We start from the raw sequence: 17,442 nt of genomic DNA, 5'->3' as shown, positions 1-17,442 counted from the left end.
AAAATCAACTAACAATATTGTAAAGATGCAGGAAATGTCAAACAAACACTTTCACGTATCTTATTAATTAAATAATGAAACTGTTAACATGCCTAAGAATTGAATCTGAGGAAATTTGAAAAAACAGCATAACTTCTAAAATAATGGCCCGATTATGCTGATTTTTTAACTCAGCCTGCGTTTTAGCAGGATTGACCACTCCTGTGAGTTTAATGACAATTGGCCTGTCTGTTTTTCTTATATTCCGTTTACAGTGTTGCATATATGCTGAAAAGTGAAAAAAAAAGCATAACTACTAAAATAGTGGCCCGATCATGCCGATTTTTGAACTTGACCTGCGTTTTAGTAAGATAGATTACTCCTGTGAGTTTCATGACAACAGGCCTATCGGTTTTCCTTGAAATGTGTTTACAGTGTTGCATATATGCTGAAAAGTGAAAAAACAGCATAATTTCTACAATAATGGCCCGATCATGCTGATTTTCGAACTTGACCTGCGTTTTATGAATATTCATCAGCTCTGTAAATATAAAGCCAAAAAGTAAAACTGCCTTCCACTTATCGTGTTTACAAGGAAAGTGCACGGCGACGGCAACGACGGCGACGACAGACACAGGTGATGGCAATATGTACAGACACATCTGTGTCTGTACATAAAAACACGGTGCCTTTTCAGTTCCGAACTTCAGGGACAAGAAGATGGAAGAATAATCAATGGAAGGGGAGTTCATGGCTCACAATCGGTTAATTTTCCTCAGTATAGTTAGGCATACTCGCAATTAAAGAGAAAATGCATTCAATAGACTTCTAGTCCTTTATTTTTTCAAAGGCTGGATTCCACTTTAGTCAACAAGCAGATGTTTCCACATATACTTGGCAGGAGCAACAGTTGGTGTTAAAGACCAAGACAATACATCAATAATTCAAGCAATACATATGGGAATGACAACAACAAAATCAAATACAATGACTTGAATATTTTCAAAAATCTGTTAAACATTTAAAACAGTATGAAAACTCTGCAGACTTTTGCCTTACACATTAATATCAAACTCAGAATATAAATGCAGAAAACAACCCCTGCAAAAATTTGTCTCATTTAAGGATCACTTATGGCTCTCAATTAGCTGTCCTAGAACATTTTTCTCTTTTAATGAAAAATGTTCTTAATCTGTTCTAGGACATACTGAAGGACTTCCCAAAAACAGTTAAGGAACTGTTATATTAATTACAGAACAACATTAGAACTAAAAAAAAAAAAAAAAAAAAAAAGCCAAATGTTCTAGAATAGACTGAGAGCCGTAAGGGAACGTTAAATGAGACAAATTTTCACATGGGAACCATGCCCTGATTTATGGAAAATATCATCTTTCATTTTGCTTTGTGGTGATTTTACCACAGTTCTACACAAACATTACATCCTCCAACCTTTCAATAGTAACAAAACATTCTAGATAGGAATGGACAAATTTAAAACAAATAATGAAATTATTAATTTGTTCAAATTAAAGCAAAATGTATACACATTAATGCATCTATCAAAAGCACAAACATCAAAGAAAACAAATTATAAAGCATCTCCAATCTTTTAAAGTTTAAACTTTAATGTATAAACTAAGCAGATGTTCATAAAATTCACACTCTAATTTTAATCCATCTTATCAAATAAACAACAGACCCTTTTTCAATTACATTTATGATCAGTGCTCTTCTACAGTATGTTCTTTTCAAGATGATGTTCACATCATTTTCCAGATAGCTGCTGATGTAACTTGGGTACATAATCATCAAATTGTGCCTGGAAGAAGTTCCCAGCTAACAACTGCAAGTTATATTTCTTGGCAAAATCTCGCACCTTCCAGGATTTTCTGTTGTTGCCAGATCGATTGGTGAGCTTGTGAAGACCCTCAAATGTCTGTTTCCCTCCAGACTGTTTAAACAACAAGAAGACATAGCGATGCAACCCTGAAAATACAAGTTTTTCTTTATGGGAAGAGAACAATATGAAATATACATGTACATGAAGTGCATTGGTTACATGTCACACACCTAGACCTCTGTTTAATTACCAAAGGCAATGCAAACAATCTACTAGTACTGTAGTTCGACCTGTGCAATGGGAACACTGAAGGGTATGAGAATTATAATTTTTCAGCCAATGCATTAGCCCCCTTCTGACCACATGTGACTATCTGGTCCACTTTATAACAAGTGCTTCAGACTGATTCAAACATTTAAATTTATTTAAATATTTGTTTTTCTAGTAATGATTCAAATACTTCAAACAGCCACATCCTAGCTTAAGACCATTGATAAAGGCAAGTAAAATATGCTGCACCTGTATCTTTAGGGGGGCCAGCTCCAACATACTCTGACATGACATCTCCCTGGCTGACACTATTGCCTGGGATATTGGTAATCAGCCAGTGATGCCATTCCCCAAACTTTGGATTCTCCCTACATGGGGCATCTGGGTCTACAAAGTGAGGTAAAAATGAATTCAAATCTCTGGCATAACCATACATGTTTTATATAAATCACATTGTATGTGAAATCAACTTTTTATATGTGTAACTTAACATGTTCAGTCAAGCCTGTAGCCGGGGGGGGGGGGGGGGGGGGGGTTCAAGGGTTCGAAAGAACCACCCTTTTTGCTAGGAAAAGGTCCACTCTGGGTAAAATTTGAACTATGTACTTGAGGATTTTATGGTAAAAGGTCCACTTTTTCCCCCTTTGAAATTGCTGGCTATGGGCCTGTCAGTTGTTGTTTAAGCTTTAACAACATATTGTTTAACAAAATCATATTTAGCCAAAAAAGATGAACATTTAATAATATTAGTTGACATTATATTATGTTTTGCTATCAAGCAAAACTTCCAAATATTTGACATACGAGAGAAATAGCCTTCTTTTGTCTTTCCAGATGTTAATATATAATTTTTCACAGAGATCCAAGTGTAATTGCATCAAATCCAACAGTTAAATGCTTCCCTCTGGTGTTCATTAAATGCACAATACACTGCAGACAGCGCAATGCAATATAGAAAATAATGTCCGAGGCAACTAGTATTAAAATTTGCTCTTATATCACCCTACTTTCTTGGGAATGACCTTTCCTGTGTTCACTCGGGTCCGGAGTAGTATTTTCTAGTGAATTGCTCTGTATTGTGCATTTTAGGTAGACTCCTTCCCTCCACATATTATTTGTTATAATTACAAGCCTACATGTAGGTACCATTCATAATTAGTGTATAATATGCTCCATCATCACCATTCCATTTCACAGCAGGCTGATCTTTTACCTGCAAATATACAATATGAATACATTTCTTCTTCTAGGAACATTAAATATGTATGCTTTATATTATATATAAACTAAATGAGCCACATAAATGTACTGTACATTGTATATCAACAAGCTGTTTCTGCTTCTAAACAGTGCAGATACTTGCTTAAATGCAAAAGTTAAAGACAAAATAAATAAGTTAATTAACAGAAAATAAATTAATAAATGAAATTACAAAAAATGCTCTGTATAACTGCATTGTAAACACTGGGGTGGATATTATGTTTATAAATTATACATGTAATACCTGGGTTGGTGTCAAGATCATTCCTGGCTGAACATCTCCAAAAGAGTAGGTCAGCTGTAAAGTATTAGAAAAACGATTATCTCAACACCGCAGATAGAAAAAAAAAACATTGTGGGCCTCTCTTGTGAGCATGAAGCGAAAGTACATGTATCAAGTACACGTATGTGTTTTAGGAAGTCGGTAAGTATACACGTACTGTACTCAATGAGTAAATTGGAAGTTAGGATGTTTTGCTTTGTCTGTCAGTATGTGTGTCATGGACATAAAATAAGCCCATGTCATGTTTTATATGTATCTTTAAGAATAATTGTCGTACTTGCAAAAGAGAGGTTGGTGCAGCATCAATTACGTCAGGGACTACTCCGTCTTTTCCAAAACTGTCCATGCTTTCGTTAGATCTCACTTTTCACAACTACTGCAAGGCGCACCGTAAAGACGATAGCATTTTAATTATTAAAATACCCTAGGTAACACATGTTCTGCACATTATATAAACATATCACAGTAAAGTTAAGGAGTGTCACTACAAAATATGCGCACTTATAAGTAAAGCACAATATGTGGCATCGTATGAAAATACGCAACTTCATCTTTTTGCGTGGGCTATCATCCATCTTACGTTACCACTTCCGTTAATGACGTCACGAACCTTTTGTTTGCATTTCTACACCATGTTCTGAGTTTGTTTTGGTTCTAAAATACTCGTCGGGGTTAACTTCAACCTGCTTATAATATTGATTCTTTAAGGTAGGTCGTTTTAAATTTAGTTAGTGGTGGGTTTAGGTGTGGTTGATATGGGGCCATTACATTTCGAGGTACATCATTATCTGTTTTCATCTGTCAGCTGAGCAGAAAGCTCGTCTCGACAGTCAAGTACAAGTGATATCAAGACGCCATGCATACTTTTGATGGTGTTTACTTACGGAATACAAGGATTTGTTTATTACTGTGGAAAAGCACCACTGTTTAATATAAGATCATGGTAAGCATGGATATATTTATTATTCATAAATCCTTGAAAGATTCCTGTAATGTTTGTCGGATGTGCTTTTCAAGAAAGTAATAAGTTGAGAATGTCTCTTTTTTATAACAAAATTAGATTCCCCCCAATCATTGCAGAGGGACACGTGTTAATGATTTGAAATCAGTAGCACTTTAAAGGGTCTATTCCCCAATTTTTCACGGTAAGGTTGTTTAAAGGTCAATCATGCAGTATCGCTGCCAGAGAAGGGACAAACAGTACCAGAAATCCAGAATAGTTATCAGGAAGTGATCAAAGTATCTAAATTGGCTCTAGTTTGTCAAGTAAGAACCCATTTTAATGCAATGGGCATCAAGTACAGCAATATAATATTATATCCCAATTCTTTTTAAGATGAATAGATGCTTTAAGTTACTATGGTGTATTATGATTATGAGGTATGGAAACTTATTATATGGGTAATGGAAATGCTTGTAAGTTGTATGTATATATGAGAAATATGATATATCAGCAGGGATGGAGATAAAACTGTATTGCTATTTATATGGTTCATAACTAAAATGCTGACAGTTCAGTAACATATAAGTTACTTTGACTAAAGAAAACGAGCATAATTATTTTTATCAGTCTGTTATTGATTTGTACATCACAGTATTTTAGCTTTTAATAGTATCATACCTTTATTCAACAAAGAATGGTGCTTTCTCAGATTCTCATTATATCACACAATTATAATCTGGTACATATTTGATTTTATATGTATGCAATTCCAAATAGTAATAGTATGTATTAGGTACTAAGTAAGGAAAGGCTAACCCTCACTTGAATATTCACTTTATCTTGAAGAAAAGCCTTAATCTTTAGGTTCAATATTTTTTATGATGAGTTGTGCTCTAGGGAATATCAGCATGGGTGAGTTTCCATATTAGGATCTGTAAGTACTGGTCTCAGTGGACTTTTTCCAAATGATGCTTGACAACATATTTGTTAAATAGGATGATGTTTTGTGACAAATGAACCATTTACAAGTAGGTACTTGTATGAAAATTACACTATTATGGTACCCATAATTCTTAAATCAATAATTCATTAAACTAAATCTGAATTGCTTTTGGTATAAGTATTCAGATTACAGAGAAGTTATGCAGCTAATAACAAAATGCAGTTTGTACATATTTTTTTAATTTTTTCTAAATTGTTCATCAATACCCTTTGTCAAACAAAGCAGTAAACTGATTGGTCATGATACGCTTAGTCAAATCACCATTTTTTTGTCAGTTTGTTATCCAAATGGTTATAATTTGACTAAAACAAGTCAAATCAAGCCCTTTCTGTTTAGCCAATTTATGTCAGTTTTTAGCATTTGGCTAAATTGGCGAGTGTTAGCGTTTCCCCAGGTAAGGTTTATAAGTCTCACATTACTGTTTGTAAACATTTTAAAGATGCATACAAAGTCAATTTTTTGTCACAAAAACCAAATAAATGCCAGCATATAGTTTCAAGTAGTATAACTAAGAGAATTACCAAAAGGCATTTTTTAATATTACCTGAAAATGATGTTTGAACAGATTTTTCTGCTGGCATTCTAAGCTGTATGTCAATGGGGCAGGAAAGTAGGTCACCGAAGTAGGTTAAATTTACAACCAAAAATTTAAAGAAAGGAGCAGTCTAAAGGTCTTTTATGGCAGATTGAGTGATCTATTCAGTTTATCCCTTGGCATGTGGAATTTATTTGAGTCATATAAGAATCTAATAGAAGTGGTTTACATGTGTTACTGGGAATCCACGCTCCACCGATGCTCAGTTCGTATGTACCTTTAAGTGCCCTTAGTATTTTGCCAGTAACAAATTTTTATAGTATTTTGTACTCTGCATTTGTTATTTTTGCTCACATTGATTTTGTCATATTCGTTAATGCAAAGTATAATACCAAATGTCAGTTTCAGTTATATGCAAGTTTTTTATGTTTATGACTGTCACTAATAGTTTTCCTTACTATTTTAGGAGAACAATTTTGTTTGGTACCCAAAGCCTTCCATCATGAATGAGGGGAGGAAGTGGTCATGCGAATATTGTACCTATGAAAACTTCCCAGCTACTAAACGCTGTACTCTGTGCCGTGCTTTGCGCCCACCACAGCTCATCAATGATGAGACAGTGGAACAAGATATCTACAAAATGGCTCCCTTGATTTGCCAAGATGTGGACAATGGGAACATAAGCAGTGGTAGTAGTACCTCAGGGGTGACCTCTTCAGACATTGGAAAAAAATGGTCCTGCCATGTTTGTACCTATCTCAACTGGCCTAGAGCCATTAAATGTACACAGTGTCTTACCCCAAGACTCAAGTCTCCATCCCCAACTTCTCCTACTCATAGTTTTACCAAACCTCTTAGTATAAATGTAAATATATCAGAACCCTCAGGATCTCGATATGCTGCCAGACGGAACTCACCAAGCTCACCAGAGGCAACAAAGGAGCATAACAATGACAGGAATAAAGCAGTTGCTGCAGCATTGATAAAATGGTGCTGCAAGGCTTGCACATATGAGAACTGGCCTCGTTCACAGAAGTGTGTCATATGTGGCACAGCTCGCGGACGTTTTTCTTCAGGTACATCAGCAGCAGAGACTGCAAGTGCAGAGGATGGACACATAGACTCACCTTCTATACAGGAGAATAGTGCTGCTTGTGATAATAAGAACACAAATAGCAGCAGCAGCAGTAGTACCAGTTGTTCTAGTAGTGGTTCAAATTTAACAAGTAGCATATCTGCAGTCACAAAAGGTGCTCCTCGCTCTCCTCCTGCTGCTCGTAGTGCTGAGGTGATAGCTGGGGCCTCAGGAGGAGCCTCTGCTTCAGCTCCTTCACCCACTATATATCAAGAAAAGAATAAAGAGGAAAGAAGGCGTCTCAAGCAGATAAGGAACCGCATGTGTGAGAGTGACTGGTTGTGGCTGAATGCCTGTTCTGGTGTTGTAGAAGGAGATGCTCAGGCTGTGGAGGCTTTTATTCAGTCAGGGGGTGACCCTGCAAGACATTTGACAGCTGATGAGGTGGCTATACTAAATAGACCTAGTGCATTTGTGCCAGGGTACACTATCGTTCATCTAGCCATACGTTTTCAACGAGAGGACATGTTAGCAGTTTTGTTAACCAGCACAGATGTAGCCAGTAAAGCAGCTAAACGCATGCCTTCACATGTCAGTCCTGATCTGGCAGCAGAAATATTGCGTGAGATTTCATCTTCCATCCGTCAAAGGAAAGGAGACTTTCCTTGTTACTTCCTCACTGAGTGCGCTACCTTTGCACTCCCTACAGGTAAGATTACTGTCTTACTGTATGATATGCGAGGCCTCATTCAGACAGGACAGTTCAGACAGGGATATTTTAGATTGCAAAATATAATATTGTTTGGCATTAGATGACCAGATAACATGTATATGTAAGTGTGTAGTTGTAAGATGAACAAATGAAAAAAATGAAAAAAGAACAAAGCTTATTAAGTAGTTCTGTCCATTCTCGAGTCTGTGGTTTACAGGCAATTTCAGGTGGTCAGAACACCCAAACAACATGAGCACATTATCTGTGTTAGAGCTGGCCCTGCATAATGAAACCTCATGTACCTATACTACAGTGTTGTATTGTTTACATATAAGGAACATTTGTTCAGTTCCCCACACGGTTTCCCACAAATAATCTGGACTTTTAGCTTGGCAATCTTCTAAGCCTTCAACAGGTAAGCTACTAGTTAAAAGTGAGTAAAAATTGCCCCAGATGCAGGCTGGATACATTTATACCATTTGCTATGAAATTGTGCCCAGTGTGTGTCATCTTTGGCAATAAGAAAGAAAATTGTTATATTTTACTCTCTACAATATGACTGTCTTAATTTGGAAATGTACAGGATTTCATTTGATACAAGATCAACTGAAATACATAAGATCCTCAGATCTGTTCTAAATGGCCTCATAGATCATTGCATACATTTTAGTCTTATTGAACTTGAACTGGTCTTATTGGGCTATTTCACAATATTACCCCTTTGTTTTTTGTGCATGTCAATTAAAATAGACATATATAGAGTAGTAGTAACTGACTTCGGATTACTTGAAATGGAATAAATAGATGTCACTGAAGGTTTTCCAGGGTAAAAGATGTTTTAGACTAGGTAATCCTGTGGAATTACTCTATGGTGGGAAAAGTTGAAAACATGTTTGTCCTTATAGTAAACCAGAGATTGTTTGTCTGTTCTGTTGGGATAAAAATAGTGATTTATAAGCTGAAACAAGTACTATCATAAAATGTTTGGAGTACTTAATGACACAATAACACAAGAAGGATTGGCCAATTGTAAACATAGAGGTGCATTCTGTTACTTATGGGTTAGTTTACCCTTAAGGTATCCCTAATAAGTTTTTTAACTGTTTATTTCATAATACTGTGTATTATAAATGCAAACCAAACCACTAATGACTATTGAGTTGGATCTTGTGATGATCCCAGTGAGCTATATTCAGCAGTAAATGATTTCTCCTGAGTCAAAGGAATGGGGTAAGTTCGCTAGTTTGTATGCTGAGTAACCTGGTTGTTTTGGCCATAGTCCAGATGAATGCATTCACCTCAGCATATCTTACCTGAAATGACTGAGCCATAGATCTGTACGCATTGATAGTATAGAGGATGAACTGATTTAACTACTGAATACCTGAAATAACTCTGATATATGTTAAAATGTCAAAAATAAATCTTTATTTAATTAAATCACCATGTCCCTAAATAATTTTGGCATGCATTCTTACTGATAATTAAGCAGGACAATAGTTCTATTGATTTCGTACCTGAAATAATTCTTTTCAACACGAAACATTTTAATTCATTACATAAAAGTAAGGCTGTTTGACCAATACAATTTAGTTTGTGTAGACTGAAGGAAAGGCTAAAAACAGAAACCTAATTGAATAAATTTTTTAAATAACTGCTCGGCATGAAGCAGTTAATAATATGTGGGATGCACTGAAGTCTGAAAACATTGGAATATGAAAGGAAACATAGTATGATGCTGAGCTCACCATATGATGGTTCGTATTTTAGTCAAATTACTAGTATATTTTTCTAAGGCAATTTAATGAAAATTTGTGAAAAAAAATGAAATACTTTTAGGCAAATATTTGAAAGAAGTATGTAGCCAATGATCACAATTGTTGACAAATCTGCTGAAGGGATGGAGGTTGAGAGAGGCCAAAAATTGGAAAATTGCAGCATGCCTGTGTGCTGTATGTTCTATTTCAGGACCAACTGTTATGTATCCTATATCAGTGCCCACTGGGCAAAGGTCATATATATATATATATATATATATATATATATATATATATATATATATATATATATATATATATATATATATCGTAACCAAGTTGTAACCTTGTTACTTTTTTGCATGGTAATCTGCTTACCAGTACCTAAGCTAGTATACAAGATAAAGTGGAAATATTCAAATGTTTTACATTGAAATTAAAATTCAGTTACAGTAGTTACCACAGACATTATCTGGATCCTTTCACATTTCTGAATAATTAGATATTTTAAAATAATTTTTGCTTTAACCTGACCATTTATTAATTTTTTATATCCCTGAGTTGCAAATAGTTTTTGGAGAATATGTGGTAGTGTTAACATAAATGAAAATAAATAAAAAAATAATAATGAAATTTATAAAATATATAGAAAGTGCATTAGAAATTGCATCCATTCTTAGATTTTAACATTGATGATATTGTGAAGATTGGATTTTGAAGATTGCCATGTTGAGCATGTATTTTTTTTTTATCATTTTAGACATTGAAGATCTTCCAAGGCCTGTCCAAAAACAGTTGTTTGATGAATTATTAGATAGAGATGTTCAAAAAGGTATGGTTTGTGTAAGTTTTGCCTTTTTTGTTTAAGTCGGCTGCTTCATAATGTTGTCAGACACATTTCAAACTTCCTTGTTGTGAACAGCTGTAAAGCAAGGTGAAAGTAAAGCCTTGAGTCAGGTTTTACAAAAAGCCAACTACACAAGGTAAGCCTATCTGTTTTAAGGCATATAGTGGCATGGCTGCTTTGGGGAAATTCCTAAATTTAAAAAGTATGCCAAACTACCTTTTGGGTTTGCTCATCAAGCTTGTTGAACTGCCTGCTCTGCTATAATGGCATTCTCTAAGTCTGGATTACAAATGAGATTGCCCTCCATGCTAATGTTATCATCTTCCATCCTGGCCCCAGGTTACATGTCCTCAATTGACCAGATATGTATGTCTTTCCATAAGAATCGTACTGTAGTATTGATTTCCCAAACCTAGCTCTACAAAATCACTGATGTGATTTACATGTACAGTTTATCTTCATTTGTTATAAGTCTGGTGTATGCAGGACTCATTCTGGCATACTTTTTTTTTTTTTTTTTTGTTAAATTTAGTATAAGTCATATCTGAGCTGAAACAGTGACTGTCACTGACATAGAAACGGGTGTCAATTTTCACTGGCCAAAATTTTGTGTGAAGCATGCAAATAAAACAGGGATTTCATTTTGCTGAAGAAAACCATTCTACACCCCAGCTGTGGGAAGGTTATATTACCAGCAACAGCAGATTTTGAAAACAACCTGTTGAAACAGGATGGTTTCATGTTTCATATTTCCTTTAGAGTATTGTGAAGCAACATGAATGCGGGATATCAGGACATAAATTTTTTTCATTTTATAGTCTAAACCTATGCCAAATGTTGAGGTGAAAAAAGTGTCTGATATTTTTTATTCACCTTCACAGGAAAAATAATCTGTAAAGAATCAATGCTATAGTGCCATGTTAAGCTCACAACCACAAGTTTATAAGATGCTGGTCTAGGCATTACAGTGATTTCATGTAACAGGTATATAATGTTGTAACATGATCCACTCATAAAGCAAAATATAACTGCTGTTCTGAATTATATGTTCATGGCAGATGCCCATGTATGTATAAATCACAGTGAAATATACAACAGATAAATTATCAATGAGATTTCTATGACTGACATAAAGACGAGAATATGGATTTTTCCCTAATAAAGAATCTGCTAGGTATGCTGTATAATATGTCAAGTGTAATTGGTAATGTAAACACCAGGTGTAAAAGCTGCACATTAGGTTCTATTTCATTGTTGTTTATATTCAACAAGATGAGTAGCATAAAAAAATCATTGTAATTTTGTCAATTTGCATTTCATTTGTTAATGTAATAACAACATAAAGTTTATGGACCTGTAAGGTTTTATTTCTTTCTTGTTTATTTTTAACAAGACAAGTGGCATGAAAAGATATCATTGTAATATTTTCAATTTACAATTCATTTGTTAATGTAGTAACAAAGTAAAGTTTATGGACCTAAAACTGAACTTCATTGGATGTTTTTATCTGCCAATCACAAAACTACAAACTCTTGCTAACACATGCAGTAGTTTTACATGTTGGCATATTGTATTAATTTATCTTTTGTGCGAAGTGGTATTGTTCAACAAACTTCAAATTTTATATTGCAAAAGCTCTTTTAAAATGTTATGGGTAGTTTTAGTAAACCCAAGCAGAATTGATCATGTCTTTGTGTAATTGCATATACTAGTTGTTTTTCACACATTTATACCATATGTTGTAGAATTGGAAGTAGAAGAGCAAATCATCAATTGGAGCCATGAGATTACAGAGAGGCTTGGCAGTAGGTTGTATGCTCTGTGGAACCGTACAGCTGGGGACTGCCTCCTAGACTCAGTGCTCCAGTCCACTTGGGGAATTTTTGACAGGGACAACACATTACGGAGGGCCATGTCAGACAGCTTGACTGAGGGAGCTTGCACGTGAGTGACCTCTACACTCTAACCCTTCCTGTGTCAAGAATATTTGGAAATACAAGTATTGTTTATTATTATTATTATTGTATTTGTAGCAGGAATACAGGATTGTTGTGCTAAAATACACAACATTCAAATGAACAATATTTAAAAAAAAATTTTTTTTTGTTCTCTTGAGAAAATCACTTTTAAAATCAAGGGAAATTAATAATCATCTTAGGTGTTTATATGTTGAAAATTAAGTTTTCATATGATATCATTGGGAAATCTGGTAATCTGTAAGGATGACCTTGCTGTTTGTAGATTCTATCCAAGATGGAAAGAGTATGAGTCTGTACAGGCCCAGACCATGCAGTTCAGTCTAGAGGAGAACCAGTGGCAGCAAGACTGGGCCATACTTCTCAGTCTAGCTGGCCAACCAGGTAAGTTTTTGTTGTGATATTATACTGACTCTTAAAGTCAATTCTAAAGCATGGGAAAAAAGCAGGTTAGAATATCTTGAAAGAATGTTTCACAATGAAGACTATTGCCAGGATGATTTCAAATTTGAGTTGTAGACATTTAAAAAAGCGTTATCTTCTTACTATAACAATTTATATGTATTCTTATCCTTTAGGAGCTGCGCTGGAACAGATCCATATTTTTGCAGTGGCACATATCCTAAGGAGACCTATAATTGTTTATGGAGTTAAATTTGTCAAGAATTTTAGAGGAGAAAATATTGGAATTGCAAGATTTCAAGGTAAATGCATCTCATGTGAAGAATAATTCCTGTGTTTGTTTGTACACTTATTTTCATTTAAGTCTTCATTTGACTCTTGCATTTTGTACCATATCACTGGGACAGTTTGAAGACTTTTAGAAAGCATAAGTGACTTAAAATTCCATGTCAAGTTTTTTCAAATGTACATATCATGCATATTTTCTTTGTGACGTAAAATTGAATTTTTATATCATGTTCTAGGTGTGTACCTGCCTCTGTTGTGGGAGCAGAGTTTCTGTTGGAAGACACCCATTGCTCTGGGCTACACCAGGGGGCATTTTTCTGCCTTAGTTGCCATGGAGATAGACACAGATGAGAACGTAGGAGCTGGTGCTAATATAGATACCAATGAGGATGCTCAAACTGCTTACTTGCCATTGACAGACAGTGAAGGGAAGCTTCTCCCTGTTCATTTTCTCACAGCCTCAGAGGTAAGTAATTGCTCCGTGCACACATCTTTTTTGAACCTGTTTATGTTTGTTGTAGAGTTGCTTTACCTTCAAATTGTTATCATGGTAGCTTTAAGGTGGCAATATGCCATTAGTCAAGGTACCTGATTTGCCACTGTATTTACAATTAGTTTTTTTCTGGTATGTTTTAACTTGATATGTAGTTGTGTTAGTTGAAACTTCTCAAATAGGATGTGTCATAAAAAGCAGTTCATCTAATGGGACGTAATGCAGTTAGCTTTTTTGCATTTTGCATGATAGATTATACATCGATAATTTGTTTGTCAACTCTATTATTTCCTCTCACGCAGACTGGTAAAGAGGAAGCCATTCTCAGGGACTGGTTAGACTGTTGTGTCACTGATGGTGGATTACTTGTTGCACAGCAGAAGTTTGGCAAGCAGCCCACACAGGTTCGCCAAATGATGGACGAATGGCTGGACCGCTATAGGAAAATTGCTCATGTTGTTCAGTCTCCCACAAGATCTCAGTGCCAACAGACTTTATCCAGTGATGGAGAAACTGATGACGAGTGAAGGGTGTCTTCAGATTTTCTAACAAAAATAAAGAGTCCTAGACCCATGCATGGCTCTCATGATAGCTGTAAAATTTTGAAAATGGGGGAGCTTGTGCCTCAGATCAAGAAAGTTTGTGGCATGTTTTATCATGGAGGGAGAAGTCAGTGGGTCTTACATCATTGGCAGCTTTCTGGTTGATACATCCTGGGCATGATGTGCTCTTCACTGAAAAGAATCACTTTCTAAGTGTTCTTGACAACCAATTTTTTTCTTTACCCAATGGGTTATTTTTTTCAGTGATGTCTGTATTGTAAATGGTTGTGGCAAAGCTATTGCTATAATGATCTTAAGTGATTGGAAACAATTGACAGTAATATTTTCTTGACATTTCTCATTTTTGGGGGTTGGTTCAGTAAGTAGGGTTCAATAAGGATTCAAATACATCAGTGCATATGAATGGACAGAGATTAATTAAGTCTGGTGCTTTGGCAATGTTTTGTTCAACAATGACAAAATGAGCTAGGAATTGTTATTGATAGATATTTAGATTGGTGGTTTTTGGACAGTTTTAGATTATAGGTTTGATTATTCACCAATTAATACTGTTGGATCAGTAGTTGACATGATGTGTGTATTCCAGTAAGCAAATAATAATATTACAGGGATACATTTTAACTATTGACAGGTTTCATATCTGTGTACAGGATCGCAGTACCACTTTTTAGTTTGCTTATGTTTTTCACAATGCTTTTTTTCACATTTTTATCCCATTATTTGGATGTATAACATAATAGAATCATAGGAATTATACATGTTAGAATATTTTATTTATTTGAATGGTTATGTATGCTACATGCTGCATTATGACCTGACATTGTCTAAAGGAAGCCTAGTGGCACTTTGAACGTTAATGTACCATTACTGTAGTAGGATGTACAAAATCATTGTAACATTGAAATTATTTGCTGTACTTCATAGAGAGCAGACTGCACTGGACTATAGTGATCTGTTTGCAAATATCATCTACATCAATATCAGTTGCATGTTTTGGTTCTAAGACTAATAGTAAATTTACATTGTTTTCTATTAATTATCAGTATACAGTGTAATGTTTCTTATAGAAAACCCACTTCCGAAACATTTTCATTTGACAATATAATAGAATACATATAAAGATATTTGACTTTGTGTATGCAAATTTAAGCCATCAACATTATTATTATTATTATTATTGAGAAAGTAAAGTACTGTGACAATAATAATAATAATTATAATAATAAACTTTAAAGAGGGTAAAACATGTTAAGTAACCAGAATAACCAGTTAAATGATTTAGTCATGGAATAGATTGTATATCATAACCTCATAACATACATTTATTGTTTGTCCAAGATGATATGCAACCAAAATGTAAAGTATATACGCTGTATCTCATTTTGTATCATATACCTCTGTTTTATTTGAAAAGTACATGGATTCATTCTGAATTTAAGTAAGGTGGTTAAACTGGTGTTGATTATGAACATGCAAACCTTTGTGTGTGCTGTTCATTATGTAAATGATGCCTGTTGGAAAGGTATTTGCAAGCAACCGTCTCACCTAACACATTTCTTCCAATAATAATAATGGTCTTTTCAACACCACAGCTATTAGAAATGTTCATTCTTCCTGACCTGTATTTTTATTGGAAATGAGTATTTGAGTGTTTTCAGAAATATGTGAAAAATTTGCCTGTCACCAGCATTTGCTGATGTCTTTCAAATGATTTAGTCTGAATTCTGTATATGAGTACCCCTATCAAACAGCAAACCTGAATTTGTGCAACAGAAAGAATAAAGTTTTTTTTTTTTGTGTTTTGTCTGGTTCTGCTATAACCACTTTTCACATTATCCACCATTATATATGTAAGCACCTCAAAATGCTCCACATATATGTATAAACATAACCTAGCATACAGATATTTATGATACTTCATATATCTATGGGATTTTGGTGCTTCAAGTGATATTTTTTGCATCATGTGGAGAACATTTGCATTTGCAAATTGTAAGGTTCTCTCTCACTTAGGCCCCTTTTCACACAGAGCGATAGTTTTCTGCATTGCTGTAGTTAGAGAGATTGGCAAATTAATAATGGTATGAAAATTATGCAATATGCACTTAAACAGAGCCACCATGCTTAACAAGGCCAGTTAACCCAGTGAATTTTGACTGATGCATAAGGGCTTGCGAAAGGGGGTACCTACATTCCCCCCGATTGAAATTTTATGCTAAGAAAATTTGAACTGGTGTGGTACAGAAAACTACTGCTCAATGTGAAAATGGCCTTAGTTTCTAGACTTGATAGTATGTGTTGTTGAGGATAGCTCAAACGGGCTTTGCATTAAAGTAGATAGAACCAGTGGTTGTTTGAGGTTAAGTCTACCTTCACTTTTGTGTTGATTTGCAACTTGGGTGCAATATTGTATTTAGAATGATAATATATATTATATATATATTAAGAGAATGCATGTCAGTTTCACATGCATTCTCTTATATTATGATTTATGAGTTTTTTAGTTTTTGTGGTGCTGCACTTGAAAGACTTTTCATATAATTTCACTTTCATAACATATGGCACACCCCTCTTCATTTGGCAATATATTATTTCAAATCCATTTTGACGTGATTAGTTGTAACATTGTTTGATACACTGAAATATGATTTGGGTTTCCTTCTCATACAGATGTATCAGCATCTTACAGAATGTTACTAAGTAGATGGTTGAAAGGAATCAAAATTTTGCATCCTTTTGTCACAAGCATTTCTGGATTGAAAATAATTACCAGCGATAGATGTGACACAATGTCACCTTGGTCCAGTCAGCTTAGTTTACCTATGTGGCCTTCTTTTTAGACGAGGCTCTACTTAAACAAATGACAAGCATATACCAGCCTTCAAATAAGGCATGATAAAATCTAACTTTTGGATTGAAGAATCAAATCTGCTTATCTAGTTCAATAATTTAATAAGAATCGCTCATGATATTTCTACATGCCACACCAATGGTACGCACTTAATTAGCCAAATTATAGTGCATTTCCTCCAACATTTCATAGTCTGTAATTTGCTTGCCCATGTATATTTATAAATCTGTCTTAATATTAAACCATGTTTACTTTGGTGCTCATTTGTGCATGTAAGTGAAACAGGTCTCCATAAGCTCCAAGAGTATAGCATATAATGGTCTACTTCACCAGCAAAAACAAATAAATGAATACCAAACCATATC

At 34.8% G+C, this 17,442-nt stretch overlaps 2 protein-coding genes across 4 annotated transcripts; one reads left to right on the top strand and one right to left on the bottom strand.

Annotated features, from left to right (window-relative positions):
- Positions 1-800: 800 nt before the first annotated feature.
- On the bottom strand, positions 801-4,095 carry LOC106168560 (protein D2). 2 transcript variants are annotated; one of them, XM_013547672.3, is made up of 5 exons: positions 3,910-4,095; positions 3,594-3,647; positions 3,236-3,302; positions 2,339-2,476; positions 801-1,965 (listed from the first exon to the last, which is right to left on the bottom strand). In XM_013547672.3, exons 1-5 carry the CDS (start codon positions 3,976-3,978, stop codon positions 1,745-1,747), a joined length of 549 nt encoding a protein of 182 aa, XP_013403126.2. In that variant the 5' UTR covers positions 3,979-4,095; the 3' UTR covers positions 801-1,744. The 2 variants fall into 2 exon arrangements, with proteins under 2 accessions (XP_013403126.2, XP_086857658.1); XM_087001532.1 differs by lacking the exons at positions 3,236-3,302; positions 3,594-3,647; positions 3,910-4,095 and adding an exon at positions 3,097-3,226.
- A 107-nt stretch (positions 4,096-4,202) lies between these two features.
- Positions 4,203-17,440, top strand: LOC106168557 (ubiquitin thioesterase ZRANB1). Of its 2 annotated transcripts, none has more exons than XM_013547667.2 (8): positions 4,203-4,340; positions 6,580-7,897; positions 10,418-10,489; positions 12,250-12,448; positions 12,746-12,864; positions 13,059-13,184; positions 13,407-13,636; positions 13,966-17,440. In XM_013547667.2, the coding sequence occupies exons 2-8, from the start codon at positions 6,616-6,618 to the stop codon at positions 14,188-14,190; spliced, it is 2,253 nt and encodes a 750-aa protein (XP_013403121.1). In that variant the 5' UTR covers positions 4,203-4,340; positions 6,580-6,615; the 3' UTR covers positions 14,191-17,440. The 2 variants fall into 2 exon arrangements, with proteins under 2 accessions (XP_013403121.1, XP_086857656.1); XM_087001530.1 differs by lacking the exon at positions 4,203-4,340 and adding an exon at positions 4,362-4,575.
- The last annotated feature ends 2 nt before the right edge of the window (positions 17,441-17,442 follow it).

Source organism: Lingula anatina, chromosome 1 (genome assembly GCF_051362555.1).
Source record: "Lingula anatina isolate TDL-2025a chromosome 1, LinAna3.0, whole genome shotgun sequence".
In the NCBI taxonomy this organism is placed as follows: domain Eukaryota; kingdom Metazoa; phylum Brachiopoda; class Lingulata; order Lingulida; family Lingulidae; genus Lingula; species Lingula anatina.
The sequence above is the reverse complement of the archived record's forward strand: the minus strand, read 5'-3'. Positions and strand labels throughout refer to the sequence as shown.

Excerpts from the sequence above, each read along its gene's own strand:
- LOC106168560 (XM_013547672.3), bottom strand. The coding sequence starts at position 3,978 with ATGGACAGTTTTGGAAAAGACGGAGTAGTCCCTGACGTAATTGATGCT. Across the intron at positions 3,648-3,909 it reads CACCAACCTCTCTTTTGCAA|CTGACCTACTCTTTTGGAGA; the intron begins GTACGACAATTA and ends AATACTTTACAG. Across the intron at positions 1,966-2,338 it reads TGGCCCCCCTAAAGATACAG|GGTTGCATCGCTATGTCTTC; the intron begins GTGCAGCATATT and ends TTGTATTTTCAG.
- LOC106168557 (XM_087001530.1), top strand. Across the intron at positions 12,449-12,745 it reads TTGACTGAGGGAGCTTGCAC|ATTCTATCCAAGATGGAAAG; the intron begins GTGAGTGACCTC and ends TGCTGTTTGTAG. Across the intron at positions 13,185-13,406 it reads TGGAATTGCAAGATTTCAAG|GTGTGTACCTGCCTCTGTTG; the intron begins GTAAATGCATCT and ends ATCATGTTCTAG.